This window comes from Stegostoma tigrinum, chromosome 21 (assembly GCF_030684315.1).
Source record: "Stegostoma tigrinum isolate sSteTig4 chromosome 21, sSteTig4.hap1, whole genome shotgun sequence".
Classification (NCBI taxonomy): Eukaryota; Metazoa; Chordata; class Chondrichthyes; order Orectolobiformes; family Stegostomatidae; genus Stegostoma; species Stegostoma tigrinum.
Window position 1 is genome coordinate 33,712,639 of NC_081374.1, and position 12,411 is coordinate 33,725,049.

The 12,411-nt window shown below is 38.6% G+C and overlaps 1 protein-coding gene across 13 annotated transcripts in view; it reads left to right on the forward strand.

Annotated features, from left to right (window-relative positions):
• The window catches only part of LOC125462946 (synaptotagmin-B), a 579,758-nt gene that overhangs the window by 387,924 nt on the left and 179,423 nt on the right, over positions 1–12,411 (forward strand). Inside the window, exon 1 of one of the 13 annotated variants that reach the window (XM_059653438.1) lies at positions 9,077–9,086. The exons of the other annotated variants lie outside the window; for them this stretch is intronic. Coding sequence (XP_059509421.1) covers positions 9,083–9,086 — 4 coding nt within the window. The 5' untranslated portion in view covers positions 9,077–9,082. Of the gene's footprint in view, positions 1–9,076; positions 9,087–12,411 lie in introns of those variants that run through there. 13 annotated transcript variants of the gene reach the window in all.

A 12,411-nucleotide genomic window follows, 5' to 3' on the forward strand; every position in this document is an offset into this window, starting at 1 on the left:
TCAAACTACCTACATATTTTAACATCTTTGATACTTAATGTTTAAAATTAAAAAAAAGAGTCAATAGAAAAATCTAAAGAGATAAGTTGGAGTTTGCACCCAGCCCCAATTCCTGTATATTTAATGGTGAAAATGAAAGAGGAATATGAGAGTATCAAATACAATGATAACACCAAAAGATGAGCCACTCAGAAATCTGGGATTAGAGATTACACTCTTCACCTGACATATTGTGGAAAAAACTTTGCAAAGCAAACCAATGTTTACTATCTTAATTCTAGCAACGGCTATTTATCCTAATTTAAACTGTAGCGTTATCTCATCACACATGACTTTGTGGAGAAGATTATTACTTGACCAATGCTTCTAACTTAGATACTTAGATACTGACTCTAGCTTATCATTATTTCAAACAACTATACCGTGCTGCACCAGTGAGGCATGTAGCAACTCTTTTGCAACTAGACAAAAAAACAACATAAATACCATGGTTCTGTGCATATACAGCGAAAGATGCATGCATGCACATAGTAATTATAGAAAATTCAGTAAGTTACTTTAGTTACTTAAATTTAATATTTGATTTTAACTGGCAAAAGTTGTTCTTACAATATCACTAAAGCATCAATGATTTGTTTTAGCAGGGCTATTCAAACTGTGGCACATGAACAAAGAAAGCCTCTCAAAGTTCAGGTCATATAATCCTGCTCTCAGTTGTACTTTATTTGCGACTTTACCCTATTATAATATTTTTTGTACTTTCAGGATTGAAAGAGGACATTTTTAATGCTGACTGAATAAATTCTTAATCTGAAAACTGCCAAGAAACCTGAGATGTGTGCAAATTTTTGAGAAGGTGGAGTGAAATGTTATGTGTCCCCAATGTTTTACATGATGCATCTATGGATACAAACGATGATTTAGGATGTTCCAGTGTTAAGAATTTCAGTCAAGATTTCCTTCAGCTGTATCACCTGAATCAGTCCCCTCCATTGCTATTAAAGTGTCAAGGCCCTTATCTCTTAAATGGGATTATTCTCCAAAGGCTTAATCAATAGTCATTTCTGTGTCAACTAATCCAATGTTATGGTTGATTCTTGAGCTGTTGGCTTTTCGGTACTTGCAATTTTTGTTCTTAGTTTTAGTGAAGTGAATTAGTCAGTGTTATAGTGCCAATAGAATTGCAGGGTATTTACATAGTTTAGATAGTGTCTGGGTGTTTTGTGGGCAACTAACTGATGGTGCATGTCTATGCATTATATTAAATCAAATTAAATCAATGGTCTGATCTGTAAGGATCATCTAAACAAGCCTAAATCTCACATTCTGAGAGAAAACTAGAAAAGGTGTCCCTTTCAATAAAAGTCTGATTTCCATAAATTCTTCCCAAAGTGAATATTCACTGCCATTTCACCAAACAGCAGGCCTTCTTTGTTTGCCACAGTGATAATCAGTGTGTGCGTTCTTTTGAGATCTAATGGCTCAGCCAGTGAAGGATTTTATTTAGCTGAAAGTCCAGTTCCTCTTCAGCAGTGCCCTGTTCTCAGTCCCATCCAGTGAAGCTTGACATTTTTTTATCAGATTGTATAATTGTTCCATTTTTCTCTGAGAGTATTTGAGCGCACATTTACCAAAATGTTGTGCTTCCCTGATATTTTGAAAGGTAATCCTTATCACACCAGCATCTTTAATAAATGCTGCATGAAACAACTAGAATAATAGTGCCTATATAAATGAATTGATTTTATTTTATTTTATTGATCTCAGCAAGCTTTGCAGCTCCTCCTTCAAATGATGTTCCATCTCGCTAAAATATTGTGACCATAACATTATGCAGTTAATAGAAATGCACTGTCATACATTTATCCATATGTGCTATAACTGCAGAAGAGTTGATTAAGTCCATTATGAGATAAATGTTGCATAACAATTGAATAGTTTTCATTGTGAATCACTAACTTTATATTAAATCCCAGAAACACTTCATCGAACATAGAACATAGAAAAGTACAGCACAGTACAGGCTTTTCGGCCCAAGATGTTGTGCCGTCATTTCATCTGATTTGAAAGCAGAGATAGAGGCTGCACACTTGTTGGTTCACGAAGAAAAATCCATTGGAACCAACTTTGCTAAACATCAATCAGTGCCAAAGCAGCTGTTGATTCTTCTTCTGGAAAGCAATGCATAAAGCTCTTCAAGTGCACCTGTTACATTTCATGATCAGATAAATGAGTACAGTCTCACTTAGGAAGCCTGTCAAATGTCAGCTCCAAGGCTCCATACCCTAGCAGAACATCTGACCACTGACAGATCTTATTACAGGTTCCTACTCGTCCTGGTATAAGACAATGAGGAGATTAACAGCTCACTGGTTTCTGGGTGATATTACTTTGTTTATTTGGTAACCCCCAGGTGAATACGGAATCTTGAATTCAGCAGTGGATTGGTCATTCATGCACATTGAACAGCTTCAAACGTTTTGCACCTATTTACAAGGAGATAAAGGAGAACAAAGTCCTTAGCTCCACAATAATAGTAAGCATGGTAGTGATGGTGAATTGGCATTGAAACTAATGAAAGCAAAAATCGAAAATGATGCATAATGGTTATCTGATCCAATGGTGCTTCATCTATACTACTGTTTAAATTAAAATTTCCCTAAGGCTTGCACTCCAATTTTCACCAGTGAAAGAAGAGAAGTATCCAATCATATCTAAGGATTAAGCAGAAAGAATTAATTGATCCCAAGGTTCTTGATAGAATTGGTATTCTTCAAAATCCACTGCTTTTGAATGTGCTCGGTGACTTACAGGTATCCTTGTTGTGAGGAAATCTAATTGGATTTACTACAAGGAAGCACAAAACAGTTTATCTCATTTGATTGTGGGAATAAAATGCCAGCTTTTTTAACTTTTTGAAATATAATCAAATATAATTTCCAGTACTAAGTTTTGCTAAATTGCAACTTAATTATTCAACGTTTTATTAATTTAGTTTTATTTCTCCTTCTTCATGAGAATTGGGCAAGAGAAGTAAATGGACCCAAGTTTTACCTATAGTTAGATGTCTTTGTCTTCAAGGTATTTAGGATATGTCATCAACTGTCATTGTGTTATGTTCACAATAAGTTTATCACTACACCTTAAGGGACACCCTGGCAATATACTTGTGATACCATCACTATATCATGGTATGTGGCATGATCATATAAATATCTTTGACTTTGTCCTAACACAAGTGATGTCAAATATCTGTTAAAAATTTCCATACCACATTATCCATGCCTAGTTTCTTTCATTATGATGTGGAGGTGCTGGTGTTGGACTGAGGTGGATAAAGTCAAGTCACACAACGCCAGGGTATAGTCCAACAAGTTTATTTGAAATCACAAGCTTTTGTGAAATTGCAATCTCCTGACAAAGGAGCAGCGCTCTGAAAACTTATGATTTCAAATAAACCCGTTGGATGAGAACCTGGTGTCATGTGACTTCTGACCTAGTCTTTTATTATTAGGATTTCTGCAGCAGGTAAATGTACTCTGCTAAAGGCAAACCAGACATCACTGTATATATAGAAAAGCTTGCATTAAGGCTGAAGAAAAGGTAAAACCTACAGGCTTGTGTCTAGATATGGGCATGCTAGACCAGTAGTTAGGCAGGATAGGGGATATTGAACTTGGATGATTTTTTTTAGGATCTAAGTTTACAGACTATGTGCAAGATAGTTTGGGTCTCCCACATGTGTAAGAACATCAGGTATGTGTACAATCATATAAGAGGTTTGATGAATGTTTTGTATGTTTTATCCAAGGCTCAACACAGTAATGTATTTCTCAAATATTCTTTGTAAACTGCTACTCAAATACTGCATGTTTTAAATCCAACTGTTCATGGTTAAAATCATAACTTATCATCGTGAAGTCAGTTTTGACTATTGAACACACAGTCCAAAAGACTTTAAATTTTACAGGTGCCTATTGCAACCAAGAGCTGGTTAATGATTATTAATGGACTTTGTTAAAGTGCACTGAATCTTAAGACTGGCAGAACTGATTCCACATTGGTGGTTAAGGAAGGGAGCCTTAGGCTTGTGACCTAACAGTAATAATTTGGCAAAACTCATAAAAGATGGCAGAATCTAGCAATTGTACAAGAGCACAAGATAATAAGTTTGAAAAATAAGTGTAACAGAAGCATAGATAGGAGTTTTATCCAGTCTACAAGGGGACTTGTATGAAAAAAAATGACAGAAAAGAGAATTAAAGTTGAAAGTAACACTTAAGCTGATGTACATAATGTAAATCTGCTTAACTGCTTGGGACAGGCAGAATTTCAGTCTATCAAGGCCCCTGATGTTGGAAGTGAAATGCTCAAGAGTCATAGAGTCATACCAGGTATACAGCACTGAAAAAGAAAAGAATGAATTTTCATTAACCTGACCTCCAAAATGACCAAGATGCTGGAGGAACCCAGAATACAGGCTGTCTATCAATGCCAGTTGGGCCATCCAGAGGTCTGGGCCTGGCCAGGAGTAAAAAATTGCAGCACCTTCATTTTCTTTGGTGCGGTTCAGGACAAACATGTATATGTCTCGGGCTGCTGGCAGTGCTAGTGCCTTACCAGTGCTGCTTTTAATAAGCCCCCAATGCCCAATTCATATACTGGGCATTCCACTGTATCAAGTCATTGAAATGCCAGTTATGGTCCAAAATACTGATGCTGAAGTGAACTGAAGATGCTTGAAAGGGCTTCCCTGACAGTTATTTCTCGTGTGTAAAGCCATTTGTTGTCCTCAGTAAAACAGGATCCAATGCATCAGATGAAAATCTATTTATTTATAAAAGCTGTTATCCTTTATCTTGAAAACATTTGAATAGTTAATTTAAGTGTATTGCAGAATATATTATTTTTTCAGAGATAGTAAGAACTGCAGATGCTGCAGTCAGAGATAACACAGTTTGGATGTTCTTCAGAAGAAGAGCCCCAACCCAAAACGTCAACTTTCCTGCTCCTCAGATGCTACCTGGTCTGTTGTGTTCCTCCAGCTCTACACTGTGTTATCTCTGTATTATTTTCTGTTTTGTTTTTAATTCACTCACAGAATATGGGCATTGCTGGCTGGGCCAGCCTGTATTGTTTGTCCTGTGTTGCTTTTGAAGGTGATCTTGAGCTGCCTTCTCAAGAGCAATTATAATTACTAGCTATATATACATTAAATGCAATAGAGTCATATGATGTTGGTCCAAGCTGATTCTGAATATTTGCGCTCCGTTCACCCTTCCATTCTGACTTTTGTATTAATTTCTTACAGCGACTTTGTAAACTTTCTTAAGACAAGTGTTTCTGTCTCTTGCTGGCATCAACATAAACTTGAAGTTAGTTATCTAACTGCTATACAAGAATGCCGTATAAGGGGGAATCCAGAAGAAACGGGTATAAAATTAAAAAAAGAACAAGGAGCTAGCCTATTTACATGTCAAATCAGAAATGATTTAATACACAAAGTGTAAACTGGAATCTTATCCTCAAAGGGCTGTAAATGCTGGATGAAGTGAAGTTTTCAAGACAAAGATCAATTGATCTTGTTTTTTGTTCGCAAGGCCATCAAGGAATATTGAGCAAAGGCAAGTAAATGGAGTTCAGATATGGATCAGACTTTATCTAACTGAACAGTCTGGAGAACTGAATAACCTACTTCTACTCCTATGTACCTACAAAAATATAATTAATGTGTTTTATGAATGTTCAGTTTTGTTTTATTAATTAGAATGGCTGCTTATAAAAGTAACTATACAAGGTGAGGGTATTTATAAAAAAGTCTAATTCTATAGAGTGGGTTGATCTGAGCTTTTGTAGTATAGCTTAATACAAATGGCATAGAACCGACGAAACATAATCTTACATTTGATTTGAGGGATTAATGGAAAGAAAATTGGTATTTAGCCCACTTAGAAAGAACATAGCTCAAATTTCACAGTTAAATGCATGTGAACACTTTTCTTTTCCTGATCTATTATTCAATATTAAACTAAACACTGCGGAGCTCACACCTACGGCATAATTTGTTTCTGTTCGGCCTACCTCTAGATAATGTGGTTCTCGTCGGGTATAGATTACACCACAAGAGCACGCTGTTAATGAATCTAGAGGATTTTTGTTGTACTCCGGCCTTGGTCCAAGAGTTAGAGATCTTGTCATCTCTAAAGTACTGGATGCCTGTTCCATGACATTCCAGCTTTTGCCACTTTTCGAATTCCCACTCCCTCCAGCCTGCATACCTATTGGGTGGTTTCGGTCACCCCGCGTTTGCCTTCTGGAGTGCCGGCATCATGTCCTGGATGTCAGTCATCAGGTCTATTTCCCCCTCACCATTGCCACGGCTGTTGGGTTGGAAATTTTCAATTTCCTTTAGGACCTTGAGTTCACGCAGTCCCGCAACGGTCTCTGTGTTGCTCTCTCGTTTATATTGAAAGGAGGCCCGAATGACCACATCACTGGACATGTCTAGTGCTTCGCGTTTGCGGATAATCACGGATGGTATTTGCACTTCGGGCTTTGGGACGCCTAGACCACCGTTCCTGTTGCTAGCATATAGCATTCCGTCTGTGGTATGAGGTGGTAGGTGTAGGAATTCTTTGGTGGCGTCACGGATGATTTGGTCCAGCTTTACAAGAGTAGCTTGTGATGCTTCTGTTAGGATCAGATGGAAGTACAATCTGGGGATGACATGTACCTTTAAGATTTCCAACCGTTGCCGTGGTCGGAGAGGTGCTGCCTGTATTCCTTTAACCCAGGGCTTAAGCTTCTCCTCCCACTCCCCTTCTGCCACACATGCCCATGGATCGATGCGGGCACCCAGGTATTTCTCTGTGTCGCCTGGGGGTATGTAGGCTATGGATTCGTCCCGTAGCTTCCAGTTTGCGAAATGGTTGTACATGAAGGATTTCCTTTTAAAAGTGAAATGGAACCATGAGTGTAATACTGATTAATGTTCTTTCTGTCAAGTTGGACGATTTAATAGCAGAACAATTTAGGTAATTTTTTTTCATTTCAGATTTTTCAAATCTATTATAGTTCATCAACAAGATTATATTTCTTCTGTAATAGTTACTGTAATAAACACGCAACTTTTAAACTATTGTAAAATTATAACCATAGACAGGGATCACATTGTTCTAGCATTTGAAGGGAAAGAAGCACATGTAGCATTTTAGGTTGTGACCTTTTACTACTTGTTTTCTGTGAGATGTACCTGCTAAGCATTTTCAGCATCTTCTGCTTTTATTTCAAACTTTCAATATCAACAGAAATTTGCTTTTGTATAAATTTTGTTAGTATTGTTCATCTAGCTGTCTATCTCATATTTAAGTATGAATTGGCTGCCCAGGCTGTAAAATTTGGCACTCTAATACCAGTGGTTTTCCCCACACAGATAAACTTCTGGCACAACACAAGCCAAATGTCATCGTTCCTTGGTATTAATACAAGCATCAGATGTATGCAGATGAGACAGATCCTGGTGACAGACAGCAAGTGTGAACTTGCATTTTACCATCTCTTGCACACAGGCCTGCAAACTCAGATAAAGGCAAGGATATAGAATATAGAATATCCTTTACTGTCATGCATACTCAAGTACAGGAGAACAGTGAGAAGTTTTACAATATCACCTCTTATGGCACCATCTTAGGTACAAAATACCTAGGTACAAATGTTAGATTTAAAAGAAAGTACTTGTATTACTTTACAGTGAGATCCTGAAATTTTTTGTTTTTGAGCACTGGTATCTGCAATTATGTGGACTGTCTTCTGAATTTGCATGGGGAAAAAAAACTGAGAATGCAGACTCACAGTCACAGTCAGGTTGTCACCAAACTCCTACTTTTTTTCATTTAAGATAGAATTCCATACTTTTGGCAGGAGATTCCAACCATAACTGGCCTGACCTCTAAAAGGTACTCAATAGTCAGCAAATCAGAACACATCCCCTTTTACAACAGTCAGCGTGTCATATTCTGTGATTTTACATAGCCAGCAGCACAGCCAAACTGTTGGCTAGCTGTTGTGAAAGGATAAGTATGTAATCTAGGTGTGGGGTGACAGTGGCAGTGGTTAAGGCTTAGGGTGCCAATTAGGAAGAGTTCTCAGGGTGCCAGGTGACTAGAATGCAAGTTAACAGTTCAGAGTACAGATGGAGGGTCGACAGCGGTGATAGAGTGAGGGACGTCAAGGCCAGCAGCAGAGGGAATTGTATGGGGTAGTGGGCAAGAAAGTTGCTCAGGTCAATGAATGAGGAGCGTGTTGGAGCTGCTGCAGCATTATGGGGATGTTGGGGATAGTAAGGGGTTTGTTGAGGCTGCCAAATGAGGAAGTTGACATAGCCAACTGAGTACAAAGGTTAGCTGGGCCAGTGTGTAAGAGGTGGGGTTAGAGGTGAAGTGAGTAGCTGGTGAAGGGATGGCGTTATCTGGCCCTGGGTGGGAGAGGTTGGAATTGTTTTGGAGTGATTAGGTCTGGGTGTGGGGACTGAGGGTTAATTATTGGGGAGCTGGGAAGTATATTTGGGGCAGGTGAGTGAGGTAAGTTGGAGAGTTCCTTTCATAGCTTCTCAGGATTTAGATTAAGCTTTGTCCTGCTTAACTACAAACTAAGCAGAACCCTCCAAATTCCCCTCCACCCAAGGGCTTATTTGAAGGGTTTCAGATACAGGGGAATTACCTTCTGGATCTTTTCCAGAAAATTCCCAGAGTCTGTCATGCCTGTGTTTCAGTAGAGTCCTGATGCCCAACTCCAATCTACCCAGTTCCATCTGGCTAGTGGAACATCTGAGACCAGTATCTTCTCCAGGATTTCTGCTTGGTCAGTAAGTTGTCAGCTTCTGGAGGAAAGATAACTTGATTCTTTGCATTCGTATCACAGGTGATCAGAACTGACTACCTTTCTCTTTTCTACATTGAAGGCTGGCAGTGTTTGCCTTGTGGCATCACAATTCCAAAAGGAGTGCAATGGTACCTAAGGCTGTGTGACGTTAGAAACTGTGAGAAGGTGTTCCCTTTCTCCGTCAACAGGGACCAGCAGCACTATGTGTAAATGACTGTTTCACTTAGACAAAATGGTGGATGAGTTTCACAATCAAACACTTGTAGGCCATAATAATTTATTCCTTTCATTCTAAAAGCCCTAGTAGAAATGTACTTAATTCTCATTCACCATGGCATTCCTTTGTCGCTACTATAACAGAGATAATCATCCTTAGAAAATCACAATGCACAATTAATTGAACAATAATTTTATAATGACTTTTTAAGCAAAAATTCATTAACAGTCCTTTTTTGGGAGCTGGGGAAAATATATTCTTAACATCAAATTAAGCTACACGGTTTTTATTTTGTTTCCTTTAAACACTGCTAGGTAGTCTGAACTGAGTAACATATTTTGTTATATTCTGCCAAGTTTTGTATGTATGAACAAGTCATTGTCTATATATGTCAAGTAATTGGGGAGGTAGTGAAAACTGTAAACTAAATAACACAGGACCATTTCAACATAAGATCCACAGTGATCTCTTATTCAGCGCGGTGGCTCAGCAGTTAGCACTACCACTTCACAATGCCAGGGACCTGCATTCAATTCTAGCCTTGGGTGACTGTGCGGATTTTTCACATTCAACCCATGTCAGTGTGGTTCCCCTGGGTGTTCCAGTTTCCTCTCATAGTCCAAAAATGTGCAGGTTAGTGGATTGACCATGCTAAAGCTGCTCATGGTGTCCAGGGATGTGCAGGCAAGGTGGACTAACCATGGGAACTGCAGGGTTACAGGGATACAGTAGGGCGATGGGTCTAGATGGGATGCTCTTCAAACGGTCAGTGTGGACTTGATGGGCCGAATGGCCTGCTTCCGTACTGTAGGGATTCTATAATCTGTAACAAGTCTCACCTATAAACTTTGCTAATACATATAGTTAAAACATTTTAGAAACGGTAATACACAAACCTATGATTTATCAGAGATAATGGGAACTGCAGATGCTGGAGAATCCAAGATAACAAAGTGTGGAGCTGGATGAACACAGCAGGCCAAGCAGCATCTCAGGAGCACAAAAGCTGACGTTTTGGGCCTGGACCCTTCATCAGCTCTGATGAAGGGTCTAGGCCCGAAACATCAGCTTTTGTTCTCCTGAGATGCTGCTTGGCCTGCTGTTTTCATCCAGCTCCACACTTTGTTATCTTAACTTATGATTTATTCCTTGATTGAAAGTGCTGATACATGCCTGCTATATTCAGGAAATTATTTGAGGATCTGAAAAGTTGCACCATTTTTACAAATTAATTTCTATGTAAGCAATTCCTGATTTTTTGTAGATTATTTGAGAATAATGAATGCAATGACACCTTTAAGTACAAATTCACTGAAATCACTCCTAATCTTAGTAACTTCACTTAATAATGAGAGCAAAATGTAAAATGACAAGAATAAGAGAAAATAGATATATTTTGACAAATTTTGAAATATAAGCCCTTTATAAGATTGTAATTAACCAAATATAGACTACAAACGCAAAATGCATGGGTATCGAAGTGGTTGAATTTCTGGCGTACATGAAGGATCAGTATTCCTCCAAGTAAACAAGGGAGAAAGCTATTTTAGATCTGGTTTGGGAAAATGAAATAAGAGAAGTGGTGTGCATAATAGCACACTGCAGATTGTCTTGCTAACAATGGTGACAATGTAATTTGGATTCAAGTAATTATGGAATAAGAGTGAATATCAAAAGCAAAAATACTAATTTCAGTGATTTATGAGGGAACCAAGCACAGGGACACTGGGTGAGACAGGTATGGAGACTGAGTAGAAAATAATAGAGAATTTTTAGCTTTTGCAAATGTTCTATGGGTTCGAGAATCTTGCAACTTGTATGGAAGAGGCCAAGGCTGATAGGTGAGTGAGCAACTAGTGATTGGACCATGATATAGGAAGCTATTCAAGTGGGGGCGAGGAATGCAGTGGTAAGTATGGGACAGCACAGACAAGAAGATAGACAATTGAGTGAGTCCAGGGTTTGAGAAATCTGCTGTGGTCAGGAATGAAACTTTCAGCAGGTTGGGGAAGGTCCCATTGCCACAGTCCACATGTGTACCAACAACATAGATAGGATTAGGAAAGAGTTTCTGCTTAGGGATTACAAGCAGCTATGGACTAAAATAAAAAGCAGAACCTCTAAGGTAATAATCCAGAACCACAAGTATTTTGGTGTGGAGTAAATAAAATTAAAGAGACGAGTGTATGGCTTAAGACTGGTGGAGTAGAATTGGATTGCAATTCTTGACATACTAATACTAATACTGAGGAAAATGAGAGCTGTATCATTTGGATGGGCTGTGCCTGACCCAAGTTGGGATCAATGTTCTGGCAAATCATATAATGAGAGTGGGAGAGAGGGGTTTAAACTAAACAGTGAGGGAAGGGATCGTGTGTGAGAAGATGTGGTAATCAGAGAAACAAGAAGATAGTAGAGTAACTAAAGATTAGGGTGAATCCAAGACCAGCGTTTTAACCCTGATAAGAAGTAATTAGAATGTGGACCTCAGGCATACAGAGGCATCTGCATGTCCTGGTGTATGAATTTTCTAGAATCAGCAGATAAAGGATTCAAGCTCACCATTCTCCTTATCCTAACCATTCCTTACAAATGCCAACCTCCAGCAAAGCTTCGCCATTGTCTCCACACTGAGGTTTCTTGCTCAGGCTGACATTGTTGCAAACAATTTTGTCTTTTTCCTCTGGTGAATTTTTGCACTTTCACAGGATTTTTTTTCTTAGTTGACATCTCTCTCTGAAACACTTATATGAAACTGAAAACTAAATTCTGTTACTTTAACTTCAGGACAAACACTGTTCCTGAATTCAGTTTCTGATAGTTTTGCTGGAATTCTTATTGAGCGTTTTATAATTTGGCCTCCACTTTCTGGCATACCCTCACACTGATTTCGGAATTGTTCTGCCTTTGTGTGTTGTCGTACCTCACTTGGGCAGTGTGTTGGAAATCAATTCCTGAGGTTGTACCAAAATTTAAACATGTTTAAATAAGTACACAAATTACCAAAGCCCCAAATTACCTGATCTTCAGACCCAGCTTAATATGGACCAACTTTCCGTACTTAACAATAATTACTATTTATTACAAGGAATTAGACCCTAGCTACTAATAAACAGTGATAAACAACTGGAATACAATATTACTAATTAAAACTTTAATCCCCTTATAAACTGTCCCTTTTTTAAAAAATTCATTCATGAGGCAGCATTTGTTGCCCATCCCTAGTTGTCCAGAAGGCAGTTAAGAGTCAGCCGCATTGCTGTGGTCTGGAGTCCCATGTAGGCCAGACCAGGTAAGGATGGTGATGGCTTAAT